The sequence below is a fragment of the Macaca nemestrina genome, chromosome 9, assembly GCF_043159975.1.
Source record: "Macaca nemestrina isolate mMacNem1 chromosome 9, mMacNem.hap1, whole genome shotgun sequence".
Lineage (NCBI taxonomy): Eukaryota > Metazoa > Chordata > Mammalia > Primates > Cercopithecidae > Macaca > Macaca nemestrina.
The window spans coordinates 21274752-21299676 of record NC_092133.1 but is presented as its reverse complement, the minus strand read 5'-3'; the positions used below and the strand labels follow the sequence as shown (position 1 = coordinate 21299676).

The following is a 24925-nucleotide window of genomic DNA, read 5'->3' as shown; positions in this document are numbered from 1 at the left end:
AGTCTGGCTCTGTTGCCCATGCTGGAGTGCAGTGGTGCAATCTTGGCTCACTGCAACCTCCACTTCCTGGGTTCAAGCAATTCTCCTGCCTCAGCCTCCCAAGTAGCTGAGCTTATAAGCGCATGCCACCACGCCCAGTTAATTTTTGTATTTTGAGTAGGCACAGGGTTTCACCATGTTGGTCAGGCTGGTCTTGAACTCCTGACCTCAAGTGACCTGCTCGCCTCGGCCTTCCAAAGTGCTGGGATTACAGGCATGAGCCACTGCGCCCGACCAGAAAACTCCTATAGCTCTATAGTAAGTATTTAAATTTGGTAATGATTACTGCACTGCTACCTACCCAATTCTTGCTATTTTTCAAAATTGTTTCACTCTTTGTTAAGTTTTATTTTTTTCTGGATGTACTTTATAATTGGCATTTTAGTTCCCAAGAAAGTCTTCATTAGGGTTGCATTAAATGTATAGATACCTTTAAGGTGACAGGAACCTTGAATATTTCAGGTATGTCTTTCCATTTTTCTAGCCTTCTTAGGTACTTCAGATCTAAACTTTTAAAATAGAGGTTTTACACATTTATTCTTATATACAATATTGTGAATAGCATCTTTTTCATGACTTCTAAATTAGTTATTTGTATAAAATAAAGGAAAACTATTAACTTTCTACATACCAATGTTAGTAACTGGCCACCTCTGAATTATCTCAGTAATTATAAAAATGAAATGTACTAATTACCTCTTATTTCCTTAGAGGGTTTTTAGAATTTCTCCTCTCAGTTCTTTTTTTAAGTTTTGTTTTGTTTTTTAATTGGGAGAGATGACCACAGATTTTTATCTCAGATCTGAATGTTGACCCTTTGGATTTTGAATCATTTTAAGTAGCTTGGGTAGCTGAGAATAGCTTCCCTTGGGGGACAATCTACTGGGCTTTTTCCATATGATGCTTTTCTCTGACTGAGTTTTGTGAAACAGGATCATTGTCTCAAATCACCTCATCTGTCATTTACCTAGTAGAAGAAATCTACTTGTGATACAGGAAAGCAAACTAGTTTAAGAAAATATTTTTTAAAAGCCTTTCATCCCGGGGCTCTGAGGAAATTGGGTGAAGGATCTTGCAACTGAACACACACCTGGTTCACGTTCATAGCGTATAAAGGAAAAGGTTATCAGACCTTTCCAGGTGTGCTCATGATGCTAATGGTTTGTAATTTCATGTTGACCTTTTGTCATTACTTTTGGGTTTGTCTAGAAATACTGACTCTGTAGTCAAGGACTGAGAGAGAGGTTTCCTAGGTTGAGGGTGGCAGGAATGCAGAAAAAATGATTTTGGAAGCTGGGTTAGAAATGGAAAGGCCAGCTCAAAAAGCAAAACTTTCATATACAGCCTCCTAAATAACAAACAGGTCCCTCTGGAGTCATAAGTTGTAAAGACTTTTGACATGGTCTCTAGGAGAGAGTAGGTTTTCCTAGTATGGAAAAATGTGTTAACTAATTCGGTGTAAGAACTTGAGGATGCTGGTCTCCCTTTTAATTAGCTTTCTATCACCATAGGATGAGCCCATACATGCAAGAGAACACAGAAATCAATTAAATACAAATTAATGAAGGTAGATTTTTTTTTTTTTTTAGTTTTCTTTTCTTTTCTTTTTTATTACACTTTATGTTCTAGGGTACATGTGCACAACGTGCAGGTTTGTTACATATGTATACATGTGCCGTATTGGTGTGCTGTACCCATTAACTCGTCATTTATATTAGGTATATCTCCTAATGCTATCCCTCCCCACTCTCCCTACCCCACAACAGGCCCTGGTGTGTGATGTTCCCCTTCCTGTGTCCAAGTGATGTCATTGTTCAATTCCCACCTATGAGTGAGAACATGCGGTGTTTGGTTTTCTGTTCTTGTGATAGTTTGCTGAGAATGATGGTTTCCAGCTGCATCCATGTCCCTACAAAGGACACGAACTCATCCTTTTTTATGGCTGCATAGTATTCCATGGTGTATATGTGCCACATTTTCTTAATCCAGTCTGTCATTGATGGACATTTGGGTTGGTTTCAAGTCTTTGCTATTGTGAATAGTGCCACAACAAACATACGTGTGCATGTGTCTTTATAGCAGCATGATTTATAATCCTTGGGGTATATACCCAGTAATGGGATGGCTGGGTCAAATGGTATTTCTAGTTCTAGATCCTTGAGGAATCGCCACACTGTCTTCCACAATAGTTGAACTAGTTTACAATCCCACCAACAGTGTAAAAGTGTTCCTATTTCTCCGCATCCTCTCCAACACCTGTTGTTTCCTGATGAAGGCAGATTTTTTAAAGCTTATCATTGCAATTTATATCTTATTATTGCACACACACAAAAAAATAGTTCTCCAGGCCTAAAAGCAAAGATAATTTGCTTTATTGTCCTTAGACTTCCAGAAACTCAAGGTAACAGAATGATTTCTTTCTTCCTTTTTTTTTTTTTTTTTTTTTGAGACAGAGTCTTGCTCTGTCACCCCCCAGGCTGGAATGCAGTGGTGTGATCTCGGCTGACTGCAACTTCTGCCTCCCAGGTTCAAGGAATTCTTGTGCCTGAGCCTCCCGAGTAACTGGGATTACAGGCATGCGCCACCACGCCCAGCTAACTTTTTGTATTTTTGGTAGAGACGGGGTTTCACCATGTTGGCCAGGCTGGTCTCGAACTCCTGGCCTCAAGTGATCTGCCCTCTTTGGCCTCCCAAAGTGCTGGGATTACAGGCGTGAGTCACCGCTCCTAGTCCAGTATGATTTATTTCTTGGCTGGACTTTCTACCTACTTAAACTATGTAGATAACTTCATTCCAACTCTTCTAAGCCTGGAGGAGTAGATGGATCTTGAATGGTCCTTAATGTGTGTCAGAAATACACCCCTGTCACCATCCACCATCCCTATACAATACCTTACCAAAGTATTTATTAGGGAGTAATCCTCTCCAGATTTGCCTGAATGACTTCTTATGATCTAAGATTTGGGAGTTTGAGGGTGGGGTGTTTGTACTGCAGGGAAAATGAGTTAACTGAGAGTATATGGAATAAGCAATTGTGACCTAGAAAATGTTCATTTGCTCAACAACCACTTGTTGAAACTTTTTTTATGTGCCAGGCACGGTGAGGGCATGAGAGGCATGGCAGTAAACAAAATTAACATCTCTGTTCCAAAGAGAACATCAGCTCAGTGGGCACAATGAATGATAAGGAGCTAGGACTATTTCCCAGTGAACAGTGTTGTGGAGAAGAGAACACAAAGTCCATGACACTGACTAGAAAGGAAAAGACAATATTCAATGAGTGATCAGAAACAGTGGGCCTCGGAGGAAGTGACGTTTGAGGTGAGGCCTGACTGCTCAGCAGTACACAAAAATTTCAGGTCTGGGGAAACGTTCCAGGCAAAGAGAAGATCAAATCCAGAGGCTCTGGGGTGGGAACAGACTTCAAAGAGGGTTTGAGTGGGATATACATAGGAAAAATGCAATCTTTTCAAAGATAGAGACTATCAAAAGAAAATGGTATTTAGCCAATAGGGATCGTATGAAAGATTCAGAGCAATAAACATAGTTGACCAAAAATTTAAATATTAGAGTAGAAGGAGCCATGTAGGATATTTATCCAAAGAAAAGGAGACTAAATGAAGACATGCTGCCCCAAGTCCACAAAGGGAAAAAAATTCAAAGCTGAATATGGGGTGATCATAACCTAGACACCAAGAATGGTCCAGGAAGCGTGCACAGAGGTGTGAAGGCAGAAGGCGTCCTTCAGCTAACTTGGGAATAAAACATGTTAGGAGCCAGGAGATGAGTGACTGTGGCTCCAGTCATCCATCCACAGGGAAGGGGAAGGCCCTGGAGTGGATCAAGGACAACGATGGTGGACAAATGGGTATCCTGGGGTCTGAGGCCAAGGCATGTCACCATCAGCACATCAAAAAGTGGAGTAAGCCTTTTGACATGGGCTGTCCTGGAGTGTGTTGTGGCTTGTTCAGCCATTTGTATATTACGTGAAACAGGAAATCCCAGATACAGCATGATAGAGCTCTCTTTCCTCTTTTCTTTACCACTGTTGTGCTTCTCCCTACCCTAGCCAGGAGTAATGTTAAAAGGAAGAGGAAATGACAGTCACGCCCACTGCTTGCAGGGGATCCTGTGGAGTGACTAAACCAGAACTGTAGTTTGAGTCACACAGGACTTGTGACAAAAGGGGGTGACTTTTTTCCCCTTGTTTATTTGAACTTCCTTGGAAGTGTTAACAGATTCTAATAGTCAGAATGGTAACCAGAGCTTCCCACTCCTGTCATGGTTTGACCCAGGGGTCTCACCTTCTCTCAGGCCCTTAGTTTCTCCCCCTTAAACAGTGAGAGAGTTACATGATACAGTTGCAAATCCTCTCAGCACTAACCTTGTAAGGTTAAACATGTTTGAGTGTATTGGGCATTAAAAAGGAGACTATACACCAGGCGCAGTGGTTCACGCCTGTAATCCCAGCACTTTGGGAAGCTAAGGTGGGAAGATCACTTGAGCCCAGCAGTTCAGAACCAGCCGAGCGAGACCCCGTATCTAAAAAAATATTGTTAATTGTAAAACAATAAAAATAAAAAGAGATTATCAAGATAGTAAAAAGACAACCTACAGAATGGAAGAAAATATTGCAAATCATATCTCTGATAAGTGTTGTGTATATATACATATATGACCCAATTTTTACATGGGCAAAAGACTTGAGTAGACATATCTTCAAAAAAGAAATACAAATGGCCAAAAAGCACATAAAAAAATGATCAACATCCTTAGTCATTAGAGAAATGCAAATCAAACCCACAATGAGATGCCACTTCACACCTATTAGAATGGCTATTTAAATAGACAAACAAACAAAAAGAAAGTAGCAGTGTTAGGGAGAATGGAATGGAGAGAAATTGGAACCCTCTTACATTGCTGGTTGGATATAAAATGGTGCAGCTACTGTGGAAAACAGTTTGGTGGTTCCTCAAAAAGTTAAATATAAAATTAGCATTGACTCAGCAATTTCTCTCCTAGTTCTACACCCTAAAGAATTGGAAAAAGATATTCCAACAAAAACTGTATAGAAATGCCCATAATAGCTCTGTTCACAATATCAAAAGTAGAAACAACCCAAATATTCATCAACTGGTAGGTTGGTAGATAGATAGATAGATAGATGGATAGATCGATAGATAGATAGAGTGTAGTCTATCCATACAATGGGATAACATTGAGCCATAAAAAGAAACGAAGTACAGACATACTACCGCATGAATGAATCTTAAAATTATACTATGTAAAAGAAGTCAGACACAAAAAGTCACATATATGGTTTCATTTATATGAAACATTTAGAATAGATAAATCCAAAGCAACAGAAAGCAGCCTAGTCCTTTCTCTAGAGGCTGGGCATTGAAGGGATTGGGAAATGACTGTTAACGTGTTCAGGATTTCTTATTTTATGGTGATGAAAATGTTTTGGAACTAAATAGATGTGACGGTTGCACAACATTGTGAATGTACTAAATACTGCCCGATTGTACATTTTAAAGTGGTTAGTTCTACATTATGTAAATTGTATCTCAATTTTTTAAAAAATTGAAGAAGGGCCGGGTGCAGTGGCTCACGCCTGTAATCCCAGCACTTTGGTAGGCCAAGGCGGGTGGATCACATGAGGTCAGGAGTTTGAGACCAGCCTGGCCAACATGGTGAAACCCTCGTCTCTACTAAAAATGCAAAAAATTAGATGGGCATGGTGCTGGGCAACTGTAATCCCAGCTACTCAGGAGACTGAGGCAGGAGAATCGCCTGAACCCGACAGGCAGAGGTTGTAGTCAGTCGAGATCACACCACTGCACTCCAGCCAGACTCTGCCTCAAAAAAAAAATTTTTTTTTGAGGAAGGAACCATGTGAAATTCTGTGCACCTCCTACTTGAGCTGGATACCTGGTCAGTGGTAGCAAACTAAGCTATTTCCATTGACAAATACAAATAAATCCTTCCTCATTGTCTTCCTCAAATAAAATCCCTTGCCAATATAGGCAAGGTGCTCTCATTCTCATGAAACTGTGGCTTTGAAATGTGTAAGTATCTCCCTTGTTTGTAATGAAGTGGTCAGTCTTGTTCTATTTGTGGGCAATATGATTGAAGTCTGTCTCCAAGGAGTAGTCAAACATTAACAGACCGTGATCCAAATTAAACTACGAAATGTGTTCTCGTTTATCCCATGCCAGACCCTTAAAAATGGATGTTAGTTAAAATTGAGGTTTCACAAAAATGCAGTCTTCTGGGTTTTCTGGGGTGGGGGGCAGAATTCTGACAATCTGTGACCCATAGTATTGTTACTATGTGGTAACAATCACCTGAGATTGACAGCAAGTGCCCCAATGAGACTGGCCGTAGATTCTCTGTCCATTTTCTCCCCTATGTATTTCCAGTCAGGTTATTCACTCTCCTTCCTGACCCCACCCCCACGTCACCACAACTGAAAAGAAATTCAATTTTTAGACCCTAATTCAAAGACATTTTTTGCAAAGTCTCCTATTAAAATATAAATGTGCCATCTGGAAGAAGAGGGCAGAAATCCTTAGTGCAACCATTTTTTCCTGAACAGGAGGGTGTTGGTAAGGATCTCTTAATTTGTGGGTGGGATTGAGGCAGAGGGAAAAAGCCCAGATAAAATATCACCAGTCTGGGGTGGTCATGGTGGCTCACACCTGTAATCCCAGCACTTCAGGAGGCCAAGGTAGGAGGACCGCTTGAGCCCAGGAGTTTGAAACCAGCCTGGGCAGCATGGTGAGGCCGTGTCTTTACAAAAAATTAAAGAATTGGCTGGGCGCAGTGGCTCACACCTGTAATCCCAGCACTTTGGGAGGCCAAGGCGGGCAGATCACGAGTTCAGGAGATCGAGACCATCCTGGCTAACACAGTGAAACGCCATCTCTACTAAAAATACAAAAAATTAGCCGGGCGTGGTGGTGGGCACCTGTAGTCCCAGCTACTTGGGAGGCTGAGGCAGGAGAATGGCATCAACCTGGGAGGCAGAGCTTGCACTAAGCCGAGATCGCACCACTGCACTCCAGCCTGGGCGACAGAGCAAGGCTCCGTCTCAAAAAAAAAAAAAAAAAAAAAAAAACAAAACTACAGAATTAACTGGGTGTGGTGGCACACACCTGTGGTCCCAGTTACTCAGGAGGCTGAGGTGGGAGGTTCACCTGAGCCCACGAGGTTGAGGCTGCAGTGAGCCAGAATTGTGCCACTGCACTCCAGCCTGGGCAACAGAGTAAGACCCTGTCTCAAACATATATATATATATATATCTCCAGTCTTGTCACAATATCCCAGCCTGCAGGGGGTGGCTGGTGGCAGACTGGATGGGAGAGCACAAAACAGGCATAGGCTTCTCCTCCCCTTTAGCACTGCCACCTGCTTTTTCTTTTTCTTTTTTTTTTTTTTTTTTTTTTTGAGACAGAGTCTCGCTCTGTAGCCCAGGCTAGAGTGCAGTGGCCGGATCTCAGCTCACTCAACTCACTGGACCTCCCGGGTCCACGCCATTCTTCTGCCTCAGCCTCCCGAGTAGCTGGGACTACAGGCGCCCGCCACCTTGCCCGGCTAGTTTTTTTTTGTATTTTTCAGTAGAGATGGGGTTTCACCGTGTTAGCCAGGATGGTCTCGATCTCCTGACCTCGTGATCCACCTGTCTCGGCCTCCCAAAGTGCTGGGATTACAGGCTTGAGCCACCACGCCCGGCCCCTGCTTTTTCAATTTCACAATCTTCCCTGAGGCAGTCCCCCTTCTCTGCCTGGGCTTTAGGGCTAGCTTCTGAATGCTTTTGCATCCTGGAGTGCCACCTCATCATACAAGCCCAGGTAAGGCTGAATTCCAAAAATCCCAGCTTTCAGAATCCTGCCAGGTGGTCGGTCACAGTAGCACCCTTGTTATTATGTAACCTAGCACCTGTGGGACTTTGTTTTTATTTTTGTTTTGACTTCTTTCTCTCCCCTTGAATGCAATATGGAAAGAACCAAGGAGTTGAGGACTATTATCCCAGTTTCTGAAAGTTCAGTTTTCTCCTCTAAAATGGAAAAAGTCAGGTAATAACTAATCAAGGGACAGAAAGATAGTAAGAGTGGTCCAGGATTTCTTGTGACTGTTCCTGCCCCCACACAAAATTCCTGCACCTTGTGGCCTTTCTCAGACTACAGTGAAATGTGTTTCCCTTGTTAAAGAAGTTTCCAGGTGGCAGCTAATGGCAGCTGTCCAAAGCTCTAAGGGCAACTGTGATCTTGATCTGATCCAACTTTTAATTGAGCTTGCTTTGTTCTTTTGATTTTCGGTGGGCATGTGCGGCCTCATCTCTGAGCTATTGTTTCATCAGGCATTGCAGTAAACTTTGAAGAATGCAAATTCTGAGCTTCATGTGCTGTCACCTGTAAGGTGCTAGACACATTCAATCCCCTTGAATTCTGTGACTAGAACCTATAAGAAAAAGTGAATTGGCTTTTTGTAGATGTTCATAGAGAAGTAGCAATAGGGAATGATGGGTGGTGAATTTGGGCAAGTCACTTTATCCCACAGCGTTCATTTCCACTTCTGTGAAATACTACTTTATAGTGTTGTTTGGCCTAAATTAAACAAACCATGCAAAAAGCCCAGCCCTATGCCTGGCATACAGTAAGTGCTCATGTGTTTGCTGCTATTATATTCTCCTAATCCTGTTTGAAAGCTGTGAGGCAGCAACTTTCCAGGAAAAGATGGCTTCGATGAGGGTATGCTCCCAAGACCTACCCGAAAGTAGTCTCTCCTATTAGAGTAGTTTGAAGCTGAACTTGGCTGAAAACTATAAGAAAGGCTGGGTTGGGGGAAGCCTTTGTTGCTTTTAGTTTCTTGAGATCTCTTCTTGACCTAACTCTTCAATGCTTGCCACGTGTCATCCATTCTCCAGCACTGTTTCTGTGCACCTGACTGACGTTTGCCTCATAGTAAAATGATTCCTCTGGGCTCCCTGGGGGAGAGAATGTTGGGCATAGCAAGTTGTAATGCTGTTGATCTCGGAAACCCTTCCGATGCTCCAAAAAATAAAGCAATGAGCAAGACATATCTAGCCAGCAGGAAATACCCTTCATACAAAATGGTTAATTTCTAAAACCTGTGGCATCACATTGACCGATCTCTTCTGTTTGGTTTATATGGGGGAAATCCAGCTGGAAGAGTCCTTCCTGACCCGTGGTCTGCCTGGGCAGAGGAGGTACTGTCCTTTGACCACCAGGTTCTGTTGGGTCTGGCAGGCTGCTTTCTTCCAGGCTTTGTACACCAACATTAAAAGGGCAGTCATTTCTCAAAATTGTCTGGGAAATGATTAACTTGTTTCCTTTGATCCTTCCTGCTTTGTGTGAGGACAGTCAAGTAGCAGGGGTGGAGAATGTGTTATATTAATTTCAACAGTGCTAAGTAAACAATGGGGGAAATTCTGCTACTAGAGAGGTACAACTCTATTTGAGGGTTTGAAGGCGTGTGTGTGTGTGTGTGTGTCCTTCTGTAAACATAGAGCTATTGAGTACAAAAATATGGCCGTTTCCTCTAAATTTTCTTTCCCCTGTTTTTTTTTTTTTAAGGTCTGAATTTCCTGCTGCTATTCACAAAGATGCTTTTTATCTTCAACTTTTTATTTTCCCCACTTCCAACCCCGGCATTGATCTGCATCCTGACATTTGGAGCTGCCATCTTCCTGTGGCTGATCACCAGACCTCAACCCGTCTTACCTCTTCTTGACCTGAACAATCAGTCTGTGGGAATTGAGGTAATTTACCAGTCATCCTTTTAGTTTGTTAACCTTCATCAAACTCAAACTGTAACTCCAAACCTAGGGATAACTCTTGAAGGGGATTGGGTGTGGCATGGGAAAGCTTTCATGTTACTGATCAACAGGCAATATACAAATTTAAACTTCTATTACTGGCACATTTTCTTTTGTAATAAGGAAGGTTGTTGTATGATGTCAGTAATCTAGATTGGAGTTGGCAAACTATAGCCATGAACAAAATCCATCTTTTTTTGTGCATCTGGCAAGTAAAGAATAGTTTTTACCTTTTTTAAGGGATGAGTTAAAAACAAAAATGGGCGAGATGAGGCATGTCCCACAAAGCCTAAAGTGTTTGCTATCTAGCCCTTTACACAAGTAATTTGACAACCCATGATCTAAATAATAGTGTCAGAACTTTGGGGACAGGAAAACATTTTCATCGAGATACCCAGTGTCTGAGAACAATTAAGCCGTTTCCTCCAGTTAAATTCTAGCTTTGAGTTAAATTTATTTTTCTGAAAACTATAGAAATTGAACTAGGCTCACTCCCCTGGCTTTCAGCAAATTCCCCAGCTTCCTACCTCTATGAACAAATTGAAAGTTCCAACAATGTTCTCATTTCTCCTTCCTTCTGCGCCCATGAATATCTTCATCTGTTTTCATTTTCTACCCTCTTCAGAGGAAAAAATGCATTCCCGTTCCTTCACAAGACTAACTTCTTCTGTTCTTTTTACAGTCTTCTTTCTCCAAGATAGAGGGAATCTTACTCCAAGCTACCTCTACTTTCCAGCTCTTCTCCCACCTGTGGGTACCTCTGCATGTTCAATGTCTTCATTGGCATCTTCTTGTCCCGCTGCATTCCACCACCACCTCTCACTCCTTTCCCTTCCCACTAGAGTTCTTTGAGAGTAGTTTGCATATTGATTTCCTCTTCTGAACTTCAACCCACTGAGATCTGACCGTTTACCACTACCATCTCCTCCACAGTGCTCTCAATCACTCATAACCTCACTTCCAAATTCAATGGCGTCTCTTTCAGCTTTCGTCTTGTTTGACTTGAGACTTCTTTCTTGAAACTCCTCCTTTTGCCTTTTATGATATCCTTCCATGAGATTTCTTCCTAATTTCAAGACAGTCTTTCTTTGTCACTTGGGTTCTTTCCTCTCCTCATACTAGGATTTTATTCTCAGCATCTCTTGATTCCTCTGCAGCAGGGGTTGGCAGACATATTCTGGAAAGGCCAGGCAGTAAATGGTATAGAATTTGCAGATCACATGGGCTCTTTTGCATCGACTCAATACTGACTGCTGTTGTAGAATAAGAGTACAGTACCAGACAACATGTAAACAAATGAGCGTGACTGTGTTCCGATAAAAGTTTACTTATAAAGGCAGGTGGTAGGCCAGATTCAGTGTGTGGATTATAGTCTGCCAAACCCTCAGCTAAATTCTCACGGCTAAGAAAATACCTCCTCTTTTATGACTTGAAAATGTGCCTGAGTCTGTGACACTGAAATCTGATTTTCTATTCTGACCTCAGTGATACTTAAGTAACTTAAGCTCTCCAGGTCTCTTTATGCATGTTTTCTCCCTTCTCTCTCTCTCTCTCTCACACACACACACACACACACACACACACAAGCACATGCACACACACACACACACACCTTCTTTCCTATTCCATTTCAGTTAAGTGTATATCTTTTTACCCAGTTGCCAAAGTTAAGAGTCTGAAACATCTTGGATTATTCCTTCCTTACACTAGGCACGTAAACAGACAGCAAGACCCTGTCTTCCTTCACTAGACAAGGAGCTTTATTTTTGCTATTTTTTGTCTTAATGTGATAGCCCATGGAAATTTTCCCTGATGTCCTAGACTAAGTCAGATCTCTTGTTACAGCCTCGTGTGTTTTCCTGTACTTTTGTAGCTCTCACTTTGGATACTAATTTACATTGTTGAATGCTTATTTAATTGTTGCCTGTTCTTCTCTAGATGAAACTTCATGAGGGTTGGACCACTGGACCACACCCGGAGTGCCTGTTGTAGCTCCAGGGTCCATCCCAGGGCCCTGATCCTGTAGCTCCAGCTGACATTTCTAGATGGATTCCTAGCTACTCCCTTTTTCTTTTTCTTTTTTTTTTTTCTTTTTTTCTTTTTTCTTTTTTTTTTAGAGAAAGTCTTTCTCTTGTCCCCCAGGCTAGAGTGCACATGGTAGGATCTTGGCTCACTGCAACCTCCGCTTCCCAGGTTCAAGCAATTCTCCTGCCTCAGCCTCCTGAGTAGCTGGGATTACAGGTGCCCGCCACTACACCTGGCTAATTTTTGTATTTTTAGTATAGAGGGGGTTTCACCATGTTGGCCAGGCTGGTCTTGAACTCCTGACCTCCGATGATCCACCCACTTTGGCATCTCAAAGTGCTGAAATTACAGGCATGAGCCACAGCGCCCAGCCAGCTAACCCCTTTTTCTTGAATACACCGTCCTCTAGCTGCCCACCCAACTCTGCGCTGCATTTTCTTACCTCCATGCCTTTGCTCAGGCTGTTCCTCCACTCTGGAATTTTCTGTTTTCTCCTTTACGCTACCCAAATCATATCTTTTTGCCAAATGCCTACTTGTCTTAGAAGTCTGTATTGAAATACCATTTCTTCTCTGTAATATTTCTGCTTAATACAGAACTGGTTGCTTCATTTCCCCCACGAATCCATTTCCTCCAAACTCATTATAGCATGTACATCATGGTATTATATTTCCATTTTTTCCCTATGACCTACTCATACTCCAACAACCCTAGTGTATGAGGTGCTTAAGGGCAGCTATTTTGTCTTAACTCACATCTACAGTATTTACAGACTACCTAGAACACATAGTGTACATTCAGTAGAAGTTTAAACTTGATACTATAAAAAAGACATAAAACTATACATATCATCTCTCCTCCATATGCATACACAGATGGATGCCAGGAGGGTTACCAAAAACATAACAGTGGTAATCTCTGGGTGGGATTACAGATCCACTTTTCTTAAGCCTTTAGTACAGTTTTGTATTTTCTCTTTTTTTTTCTGAGATGGAGTCTAGCTCCGTTGCCCAGGCTGGAGTGCAGTGGCACGATCTTGCCTCACTGCAACCTCTGCCTCCCCAGTTCAAGCAATTCTCCTGTCTCAGCCTCCCAAGTAGCTGGGACTACAGGCATCTGCCACCACGCCTGGCTAATTTTTGTATTTTTAGTAGAGACGGGGTTTCACATTGTTGGTCAGGCTGGTCTCAAACTCCTGACCTCCACCCGCCTCGGCCTCCCAAAGTGCTGGGATTACAGGCGTGAACCACTGAGCCTAGCCTCTTTCCTATTTTCTAAAATGTCTACAATGTAAATATACTATGATTTGGGGATTTTTAAAAATCAATTGACTAGCAAAGAGAACATTCCCGTGACCTCAAAATCAGCATTTATGGTCTCTTTAATTCAATTCATAAAGGTTTTGGAAAGAGTGAGGGGAAACTTGGACTTGGCCTAAACTTGGTCTTGTGTCCTAGGGAGGAGCGCGGAAGGGTATTTCCCAGAAGAACAATGACCTAATAAGTCACTGCTTCTCAGATGCCACGACTATGTATGAGGTTTTCCAAAGAGGACTCGCTATATCTGGTAAGCCTGGTGGTCTGTCCTTGCCTGAAGAAGACAAGGTGGGATCTGTGGCATATCTCTCTTTCTCTGTCTCACTTCTAAAACCCCAGCTATTTAGATGCAGTGATCCAAATAGAATCGCAACATGCAAAATAGAGGCAGCATTAGAACACAATATCAGGATGGGTGTTGGAACCAGTGTAAGACAGACTTAGGTTTGAAGCCCGGTTCTTGCATTTCCACCTTCATAACCTTACGCAAAACACTTTGCTTCTCTGAATCTGTTTCTCAACACAAGAAGAACGTCCCTGCCAAAACTGTGTTAAAGGGTCAAGGAGATAATAATACAGGACAGTGTCTTTAACTCACTAGTACCTCATATTTGTTTAGAAACATGCCTTTCATTAATGCAATTGCCTGCATTTACAGATAGACAATCTGAGCCAGGACTAGCAGTCCAGGACTCCTGATGTCTTACATTGTCCTTGACTCCGATACCATCCTACTGGCCCAAGTTACCACTTCTTTGGACTTTTTCAGAGACTACCAAACGGGCTTTGACACATTCATTTGGAATACATCAAGCCTTAATATTTATATCTTATATCATTGAACATAATGCCTGGCACACACATGTTTACTTTTAAAAGCTACTGGCTTATAGCTCTTTCTGTGCCTTTGGTCTTTTGGGTGACATTCTGGTCATGTAACTTTTATCCGTTCCTTGACTTCTGTGTGTTAACTAACACTAAGAGGATATTCATAACCAACTCCTGTCAAGTGTTAACTATACAATAACTACTGTACATATATTACTTCATTTTCCCTAAACCGTAGAGATTAGTTACCATCATTGCCATTTTTAAAGATGAGGACCCAGACTCACAGTTTCAAGACCATTACCAAGGTCATAGAACTAGAAAATATCAGAGCTGATAGGAAAATCTAAGTGTGTCTGTTTGACTAGGTTGTTCTATTTTAGGTTGGCTCTTAAGTGTTTTATAAAAGTAGCTATTCCTCCAGACAATTAAAGATTTATTATCAAGAAAACATCTATCTGAAGACTCCCCTGGGGCCTGTGCTTAGTATATCTGGTTCCAAATCAGCATTTATTTATAGACTCCATGCAAATAACAAATAAAAACAAACCAAACATCAGTTCGTTTACTTCTCTGGCAATTTAAGATAGTATATGTCTAATACAGTATAATTTCCTTTGGGATTTTTTCTTTTTTTTTTTTCAGAGACAGGATCTTCCTCTGTCACCCAGGCTGGAGTGCAGTGGTGTGATGGAATATAGCTCACTACAACTTCAAACTCTGGGACTCAAGCAATCCTCCCACCTCAACTTCTCAAGTAGCCAGGACTACAGGCATGTGCTGCCACACCTGGCTAAATTTTTTTTTCTTTTTTCTTTTTTTTTTGAGATGGAGTCTTGCTCTGTTGCCCAGGCTGGAGTGCTGTGGCGCGATCTTGGCTCACTACAACCTCCACCTCCCAGGTTCAAGCAATTCTCTGCCTCAGCCTCCCGAGTAGCTGGGATTACAGGCGCCTGCCACCATGCCTGGCTGATTTTTGTATTTTTAGTAGAGATGGGGTTTCACCATCTTGGCCAGGCTGGTCCTGAATTCCTGACCTTGTGATCTACCTGCCTTGATCTCCCAAAGTGCTGGGATTACAGGCGTGAGCCACCGCACCTGGCCTACACCTGGTTAATTTTTAAATTTTTTATAGAGACAAGGTCTCACTATGTTGCCCAAGCTAGTCTCAAACTGACTTCAAGAGATAACCCCCTCCCTGACTGCAGCCTCACAAAGTACTGGGATTACAGGAATGGGCCACTATGCCCAGCTCTAGTGATTTTCTGTTTTTAGGAGTTTTCTTTATTGATGATGTGTTGTTATTGTGACTAAAACAAGCAATTTAGCATGTGATATGTGGCACATGAGATATATAATTTAGGATTTTTTGAATACTAAATCCTAAAGCAATACTGTTAAAATGGCTTCTCATGGAAGCAGGCACGAGAAATCTGGTGTGGCTACTTACATAGAAAAATGATAGCCGGGCATAGTGGTGGTGCCTGTAATCCCAGCTACTTGGGAGGCTGAGGCAGGAGAATCGCTTGAACCTGGGAAGTGGAGGTTGCAGTGAGCCGAGATCGTGCCACTGCACTTCAGCCTGGGTGACACAGGGACACTGTGTCTCAAAAAAAATAAAAAAAGAAAAATGACACTTCTGGGCCTATCTGGGGTTGAATACATGAGCCTTAGCTAGTAGTTTGTTTATCTTGAGAATCGCTTGGGGCTGTTGTTTAAAATGTATATCTTCTGGTTACACTTTAGGTTCACTGAATTAAATTTCCAGATAATGAAACCTAAAAATCCTCAGGAAGCTTTGTATTTTTAGCAAAGCTTCCAGGAGATTCTGTATACCAGAGTTGGAATTCTACTTAGTATAGAGTGACAACTTTGGCAAGAATTTGTTAATGGATGGGCTGTTTGCAGATGGCCACAGCTTAGAACAAACAGGTCTGAGTTGACTAAGTTAATGAAACACTAGGCTGTTGCCTGGTCAGGCATTTGGCTAGTAGGTTGAAGCTGATCAAGTCACAGAGTTTAATGAGACCTGAGTTGTTGCCCCTTTGGGACAATTATTTGACTTGTTCCTTAGACACCAGCCTCTGCTAGCATTTTTATCAATCAAGAAGTGATAAGATACAGTATAATTCCTTCCTTCCTTCCTTCCTTCCTTCCTTCCTTCCTTCCTTCCTTCCTTCCTTCCTTCCTTCCTCTCTCTTTCTCCTTTCTTTCTCTTTCTCTCTCTCTCTTTCTTTCTTTCTTTCTTTCTTTCTTTCTTTCTTTCTTTCTTTCTTTCTTTCTTTCTTTCTTTCTTTCTTTCTTTTCTTTTCTTTTCTTTTCTTTTCTTCTTTCCTTCCTTCCTCCCTCCCTCCCTCCCTTCCTCCCTTCCTCCCTCCCTCCCTTCCTCCCTCCCTCCCTCCCTTCCTCCCTTCCTCCCTCCCTCCCTTCTTCTCTCTCTCTCTCTCTCTCTCTCTCTCTGTCTTTCTTTTTTCAGCGTCTGACTCTGTTGCCCAGGCTGGAGTACAGTGGCACGATCTAAGCTCACTGCAACCTCCACCTCCTGGGCTCAAGCCATCCTTCCACCTCAGTCTCTCAAGTAGCTGGGACTGCAGGCTCATGCCACCACCCATGGCTAATGTTTTATGTTTTTTGTAGAGATGGAGTTTTGCCATGTTGCCCAGGCTGGTCTTGAACTCTTGAGCTCAAGTGATCTGCCAACTTCTGCCTCCCAAAGTGCTGGCATTACAGGCATGAGCCACTGTGCCCAGGCCCCAGTATACTTTCTTAGACATTCATCAGCTCTACTACTTGCTGAGTGAGCTTGACCAAGCGTCTCAGTCCTTCATAATTCTTAGTACAATGCAAATGATAATAGCTGGGAAGACGAGTTAATGTGCTTGGCATGGAGTAAGCATTCAATAAATGGTAGCTATCATTAGTGATTAATGTTAGTACAAATGATATCTTTGGTAGACCACCCAAGGCACACAGCCTGGGGGAGCAAGTGACTTCCACTCTGACAAAGCCATGCTTCAGGGAAAGTTAGTCTGAGACGTTACTTCTTAGGCTTTCATGCAGCTATTTCAATTGGAAGCTAAAGTACTAACATTTTCTGTACACAGCCTCCTTATTCATTTTTATATCTCTTTAATCAGAGTGGGTCTCTCTTTCCTGCTTTCCTTCTTTTTTTTTTCCATCACTTAGTCTAGAAGTTTACTTACTTGCCTCCGAATTCCTTGTAACTCTCTTTACGAATACTTCCTTTTGGCAAGACCTGAATTCCTCTTAGTAATTTGGCTAGATCCTCTCCATACATTTTCCTGCCCTTCTACTTGTCTACTTATAACGGCCTCCTTCTGGCTTAGACATGAGGGCTTCTAAGCCACTTAATGTGTTCTTCAGCCTAATACCATTACTTCCTTGAGTTAGCTTTAAAAACTGAGATGCCATTTATTCTTGTAAATGGATGTTCCCAAACTTATTTTAAGAAAGGCTGAGTAGTTAAGATGTTCAGAAGTTTAATTCTTTTATTGTCAAATGCAAGGTGTAAATTGAAAAAATACTGAAGACAAATGCATGAGTATGTGCACACCTGCGTGTGTGTCTCCATGTTTTTTACAAGCCTTGATATCTTAGAAGATACTCTCATACAAATGGGCAAAGTATATGAACAAATAAGTCATGAGAGTAAATAAAACCTAACAAGGAAAAAGGTGCCACTTTACTAGCTGTTAAAGAAACTTAGACTACAGTAATAACCTTTCAAACCTATCAAACCTGAAAATAGTTTTGTTTTGTTTTGTTTTGTTTTGAGACCGAGTTTCGCTTTTGTTGCCCAGGCTGGAATGCGACGGTGAGATCTCAGCTCATCGCAACCTCTGCCTCCCAGGTTGAAACGATTCTCCTGCCTCAGCCTTCCCAGTAGCTGGGATTACAGGCATGTGCCACCGCGCCCAGCTAATTTTGTATTTTTAGTAGAGACAGCGTTTTCCATGTTGGTCAGGCTGGTCTCAAACTTCCAACCTCAGGTGATCTGCCCGCCTTGGCCTCCCAAAGTGCTGGGATTACAGGCATGGGCCACCGTGCCCAGCCTTGAAGATAATTTTTAAAGACACTATTTAGCGGTCTCTGAGAGTATGTTAAAACTTGATATGATAGGAGAAAAGTGAATTGTCACATCTGCTCAAGTAAGCAGTGTGGTCTAGGTATCAAAAACCTAACTGTTCTGAGCCCCCATTCCCTTCCCTTATTACATTTTAGGAGCTCTATTCTAAGGAAATGTTCTAAATTTAAAAGGATCAATTTGAAAATACTTAGTGTAATTTAAGGTGTCAAACTTGAAAACAATCTAAATACCCACAATGAAATAAAGTCAACTACAATAGAACCCTTCATCGACTGGCCATTGAAACCACTACAGAGAAGAAATAATGACATGAAAATACTTATGTCAGATTGGGAGAGGAAGCAAGATATCAAAGTATTATATTCATTCTATACATGGGGAATGAACATAACTGTAAAACTATGCAAAAGGGCCATAGAATAACATATCAGTGCTAATAATGGTATTTGGATGATGAGATTGATGATTCATATTTTATTTTTTTTATTTTTATGAGCATAGTTTTTATTGTAGGGAAATTCAATCCGAGATTGTTCAATATAGGCTGTTTGTGTTTACTTGTAGGCTTTTACTTGGTCACGTTTTGTGGGCTAACCCCATATGGATGGTTTTCTCTGAATGTCTACATTATCATGCAGGTTACATATTCAACACTGAACCGCTCCTGTTTTATGTAGCATTTCCTAAATGTTTCAAGTATAATTTATAGGACTCTTCATCTTTGAGAACTCAGTGCTTTCTGACTTTGAATTTCCTGATCATATCAGAGAAGCTCAAATCCTCGTTGGACTTATCCTTTGTGTCTTGCCCCTTCTTAATCTCCTTTTAACTTCCTTGGTCCAGAGAATTTGCAACTGGAGTTGATTTTCTTTTAATATTATGTTTTTAGACAATGGGCCCTGCTTGGGATATAGGAAACCAAACCAGCCCTACAGATGGCTATCCTACAAACAGGTAAGTTGAGTCCATGGTTTTAGACAGATTCTTTCTAACATAGTATTCTGAACTACAGGATACCGTATTGGTCAGTTTTGAGTCTTGACCTCTTCTCCCTCTCTCTCTCACCCCATTTCTCTTTTTTGTAGGTGTCTGATAGAGCGGAGTACCTGGGTTCCTGTTTCTTGCATAAAGGATATAAATCGTCACCGGACCAATTTGTCGGCATCTTTGCTCAGAATAGGCCAGAGGTAACTATGTTGAAGCTAACTAAAGGAAATGAGTCAGGGTTAAGTTTAAAAACTTCAAATGCGATTCCCCATCCAGCACGCCAACACTCGTTAATGCTTTACCAAAGCTATTGTTAAAATTTTCTAACGCTTATTCTGCTTGAAAGAGTTACAACTCAGAACCTACTTAATTTCTGGTTAAGTGTCTAGCACTGTCACCTAGGTGTTCGGACTTCTCTTGTTTCCCAGTCTATCATGAGTCATTTGAAGTTGGTCTGATTGTTACATGAGGAAAATAAGGAAACTAGGAGGGACCGCCAAATAAGATCTTGAAGATATTGTGGAAAGTATGTACTAGTATTAGAACTGAAACTTGCAATTTGTACTTGAACCAGTAAATTCAGCCATTCATTGCTACTGAGTCTGGCCGTAGACGTCTTTCCACAGTGAGCTGGAAGCAGATTTTGATGGTAAGATGACAGAATCAAGCTTATCTCCAAGTTTCAATTAAGTCATTAGGCGCATTATCCCTCTGGGGAAGTCTTTTCATGCTTCAAAGGCTCCCTAGAAGTGCAGCATATGATACATATAACATACAAAATCTGTGTTAATTAACTGTCTGTGTTATCAGCAAGGCTTCCAGTCAACAGAAGCCATCAGTAGTTAAGTTTTGGGGGAGTTAAGTTCTGTGTGGATCTTATTGCAAGTTTACAAACTGCAAGTCCCAGTTCTAATGCTAATACAAACATAAAAATATTCACCTATAATTTTAGGTGAATCTACAAACTCTATTCTTGTCACAGTCAGCCTCAGTAGAAAAAGGTTCCCTTGACTCTAGTTTAGGAACTTAACACCTAATCTGATACAGTTAATCCTTGAACAACATGGGGGTTAGGACCACCGCCTATTCAGTAAAAAGATCCACCGATAACTCCCCTGAAACTTAACTACTAATAGCCTTCCTTGCTGATAATGTAGACAGTTGACTAACACATATTTTTGTATGTTATATGTATTGTATACTGCTTTCTTACAATGCAGTAAGCTAGAGAAATGAAAATGATAAGGAAGGGAAAATGTATGTACTATTCATCAGGTGGAAATGGATCATTATAAAGGTTTTCATCTGAGTCATCTTTACCTTGAGTAGGTTGAGGAGGAGGGAGAAGAGAGGTTGATCTTGCTGTCTCAGACCTGGCAGAGGTGGAAGAGGTAGAGGAAGTAGAAAGGGAGGCAGGAAATATAGGCACACTCAATGTAACTTTTATTGGAAAAAAAAATCCACAAGCAGACCCTCACAGTTCAAACCCATGTGTTCAAGGAACAACTGTATAGTCTGTTAGGACTGCCATAATCCAATACACAGACCATGTGGCTTACACAACAGAAATTTATTTTCTCACAGTTCTGGAGTCTAGGAATCCAAGATCAGAGTGTCAGCAGGTTTAGCTTCTCCTGAGGCCTCTCTCCTTGACTTGTAGACAGCCACCTTTTCATTTTGTCTTCACACGGCCTTTTCTCTGTGCACATGTATCCCTCATGACCCTTCTTCTTCATAGAAGGAAGGGATTGGGACCCCACCCTTATAAGTTCGTTTAACCTTAATTACTTCTCTAAAAGCCCTATCTCATATACTGTCACATTGGGGATTAGGGTTTCAACATGAATTTGGGTTGGGCCAGAGGAGGAGAGACAGGGAGACAGGATTCAGTCCATAACATCTACATTGACATTTAAGGCCCATCACTAGCAGATTCCTACCTACCTTTCCAGTTTTATTTCCTGTAGTCTTCACACTTGCTAATGTGTACCCACACAATGATGTCATGCTATCTGTATTAGTTCGTTATCACACTGTTACGAAGAAATACCTGAGACTGGGTAATTTATAAAGGAAAGGGGTTTAATTGACTCACAGTTCTGCAGTGCTGGGGAGGCTTCAAGAAACTTACAATCATGGTAGAAGGGGGAGCAAACATGTCCTTCTTCATATGGTGGCAGGAAAGAAAAGAATAAGAGCAAAGGGGGTGGAACGCTCCTTATGAAATCAGATCTCATGAGAACTCACTGTTACGAGAACAATATATTAGTCTGTTTTTATTCTGCTGATAAAGACATACCTAAGACTGGGAAGAAAAGGAGGTTTAATTGGACTTACAGTTCCACATGGCTGGGGAGGCCTCAGAATCATGGCAGGAGGCAAAAGGCACTTCTTACATCACAGCAGCAAGAGAAAATGAGGAAGAAGCAAAAGTGGAAACCCCTGATAAACCCATGAGATTTCGCGAGACTTATTCACTATCATGAGAATAGCACAGGAAAGACTGGCACCCATGATTCAATTACCTCCCCCTGGGTTCCTCCCACAACACGTGGGAATTCTGGGAGATATAATTCAAGTAGAGATCTTTTTTTTTTTTTTTTTTTGAGATGGAGTCTCACTCTGTCGCCAGGCTGGAGTACAGTGGTGCCATCTCAGCTCACTGCAACCTCCACCTCCCAGGTTCAAGCAATTCTCCTGCCTCAGCCTCCCAAGTAGCTGGGATTACAGGTGCATGCCACCACGCCCAGCTAATTTTTGTATTTTTAGTAGAGATGGGGTTTCACCATGTTGGCCAGGATGGTCTCAATCTCTTGACCTCGTGATCTGCCCACCTCAGCCTCCCAAAGTGCTGGGATTACAGGCATGAGCCACTGCACCCGGCCTCAAGTTGAGATTTGAATGGGTATGCAGCTAAACCATATCGAACTGTATGAGGGTAACCACCCCCATGATTCAATTACCTCCCACCAGGTCCCTCCCAAAACACGTGGGGATTATGGGAACTACAATTCAAGATGAGATTTGGATGGGGACGCAGCCAAACCATACCACTATTCTTTGTTCATTCACTTCCTTCTTTTAATCTACCTCTCCATCCATAACCAAATCCTACTAGTCCTCTAAAGCCCTGCCCAGTTTTCATCTCTTTCCCACAAGCAGTCCCAAATTGCTTTGCCTCACCGTTGAAAGTGATCTCTGACACCCTAAGGCTCCTAATGCCTTCCATACCTCTTATGGATGGAACTTATCACACTCTGCCTTTGTATTCTGGTCTACTTTTGTATTGCAGTTGTCTCTGTGCCTTCCTTATCTCCCTTATTTAATTGTACTTTATAGCAGTGTTTGCAACTGTCCCTATGGCCCCAAAGAGATTTTTTTTTTTTTTTTTTTTTTTTACATTAAAGTCAACAAATAAGTAGTCCCAGCACTTTGGGAGGCCCAGGCAGGCAGATAGGTTGAGCTAGGAGTTTTATGCCAGACTGGGAAACATGGTGAAATCCTGTCTCTACAAAAAATACGAAAATTATCTGGACATAGTGATGTGTGCCTATAGTTCCAGCTATTCAGGAGGCTGAGGTGGGAGAACCGCTTGATCCTCGAAAGTTGAGGCTGCAGTGAGCTATGATCACACCACTGCACTCCAGCCTGGGCAGCAGAGCGAGGCACTGTCTCAAAAACAAAAACAAAAACAAAAACAAAAGCAAAACAAAACAAGACAGAAAACCAGATAGCATTTGTTGGCTGAATGACTGAACTAGTACTCTTCAATGTGCCCTCCAGTCCTTACTTGAACTTCTCTCTGTACAGTGGATCATCTCTGAATTGGCTTGTTACACGTACTCCATGGTAGCTGTACCTCTCTATGACACCTTGGGACCAGAAGCCATCGTATATATTGTCAACAAGGGTAAAATTTTGCTGTTACATTACAACTTGATTCTTCCTCAATGCTGAGTATTTCTTCAATTTCTGCTGTTTTGTTTATTTGTTTGTTTAAGCAAACTTGACATGCTGTGGTCAGAAAATGTTCAAGTCTTTCTAGTTTTGTAGTACTTAGGATATAATTTTCAGGAAAGCTACAAAAAGCCCATGAAGCAGAGATACACAAAGATAGAAGTTTCAATGACATGCTTCAAGGTGACATGGTATGATGATATAGAGACAAGACTACTTACTCTGAACACACTAGATAAAAGCCCAGACAATGAACTTAATTGACTAAATCACAGTAAAGCTACAGATTTAATTTCCTACCTTTGTAAATCCAAGTCCGTACAGTTAACCAGCATGTACCAATGTCCATGGTGAGTCTGCAGAAAATAATTGTCATTGCTAGAGAAACAAGTCCAAATTTGATGGACAAGTAACAGCACTTTCACATATCCAACATGTTACCTTCTGTCGTGGGACTAGTAGATTAAGTGAGTAGGTCCATTTGCACAGTAAACATCATTTGAAGCTTTATGTAAACATATATCAAAACAAATGCTAAAATTTAGAATTGTAAAATACTTGTCAGCTAAAAATCCTATTTCTCCCCTCCTGTTTCCTGTATTCCCTACTATCCTCCTCAAAATAAAACACATTGATAGAACCACACCTCAGTAACCTGTTCAGGTTATCTGAATGAATTCTTAAACAGAAGGAATTTTGTGGTTCCTCTAGAAACTGTAAAATCTGCTGTCATAGTTCAAGAACATGACGTGTTTCTGTTTCAGTTAAGTTCATTTATCATCAATGGAGTATTTCAGGTTGTACATTATAAATCTGATTTGCAGGTGTAATCTCCTTTCGACACCTGTCAGCTTTGAAAACTTTTCAAACCTCTTCCTTCTTGCAAGGCAATTAGGTACTTAGCAGAGAGGGGGAGTGATCTCTGGTTCTATTTTGGCTTTCAGCTGATATTGCCATGGTGATCTGTGACACACCCCAAAAGGCATCGGTGCTGATAGAGAATGTAGAGAAAGGCTTCACACCGAGCCTGAAGGTGGTCATCCTTATGGACCCCTTTGATGATGACCTGAAGCAAAGAGGGGAGAAGAGTGGAATTGAGATCTTATCCCTATATGATGCTGAGGTATGGATCTGAAATTTATCTTGCGGCTCCAATGCTGGCCCAACACCTTAGGCAACTTGCAAGATACCTTCACAAGAGGACAGGGTTCTTGTTCTCCAGGGGTGGCATGTGAGGAGTAAATTAGACTCATGATGTGAAGCTCTGAGAATAATTTCCACAAGACAACTTTGAAACTCATGCCAGGAGAGGACAAAGTTCTGTGGCCGGCTGCATGGACTTCTAAGTGGATAATATATAAATAGGAGTTCAGTAATAGTTAAAGGAGGTGGCTCCTGGAGCCGGGCTGCTTGGGTTCACATGCCAGCTCCACATCTGTTAGGCAACCTTGGGCAATCTCATCTCTCTTTCCTCGGTCCATGAAATGGTGATAAAAATAATCCCTACCTCACAGAGGTCTTGTAAAGAGTTAGATTAATTCATATATGTAAATTTATCAGGAAAGTGATGTGTATGTAATAAGCTCTGAAAATGTTAGCTATTCCTTTCTTTCAAAAAAGATTTAGTTATGGCGCTAGATGATTGAAACTTAAGAGTACAATGGGAAGTTTGAACATGCAATCTACCCTCTGTAGGTAGATGATTTTCTAGAGAAATCTTATGCTCTTCCCTGGGACTTCCATTGTTCCTGAATGTTGGCTTCTGGTCCTAATCCAGGTTGGAATTTTGCTTATATTCCCATAGAGATGTTCTCATGGGAA

At 41.6% G+C, this 24925-nt stretch overlaps 1 protein-coding gene across 4 annotated transcripts in view; it reads left to right on the top strand.

Annotated features, from left to right (window-relative positions):
* LOC105466832 (acyl-CoA synthetase long chain family member 5) overlaps positions 1-24925 on the top strand; it is a 77403-nt gene that overhangs the window by 35183 nt on the left and 17295 nt on the right. For all 4 annotated transcript variants that reach the window (XM_071069147.1, XM_024788574.2, XM_024788575.2 and 1 more), the window contains 6 exons: positions 9642-9826; positions 13366-13474; positions 19050-19114; positions 19246-19347; positions 22958-23057; positions 24049-24227. In XM_071069147.1, the coding sequence (XP_070925248.1) occupies positions 9671-9826; positions 13366-13474; positions 19050-19114; positions 19246-19347; positions 22958-23057; positions 24049-24227 (711 nt within the window). In that variant the 5' untranslated portion in view covers positions 9642-9670. The remainder of the gene's footprint in view (positions 1-9641; positions 9827-13365; positions 13475-19049; positions 19115-19245; positions 19348-22957; positions 23058-24048; positions 24228-24925) is intronic.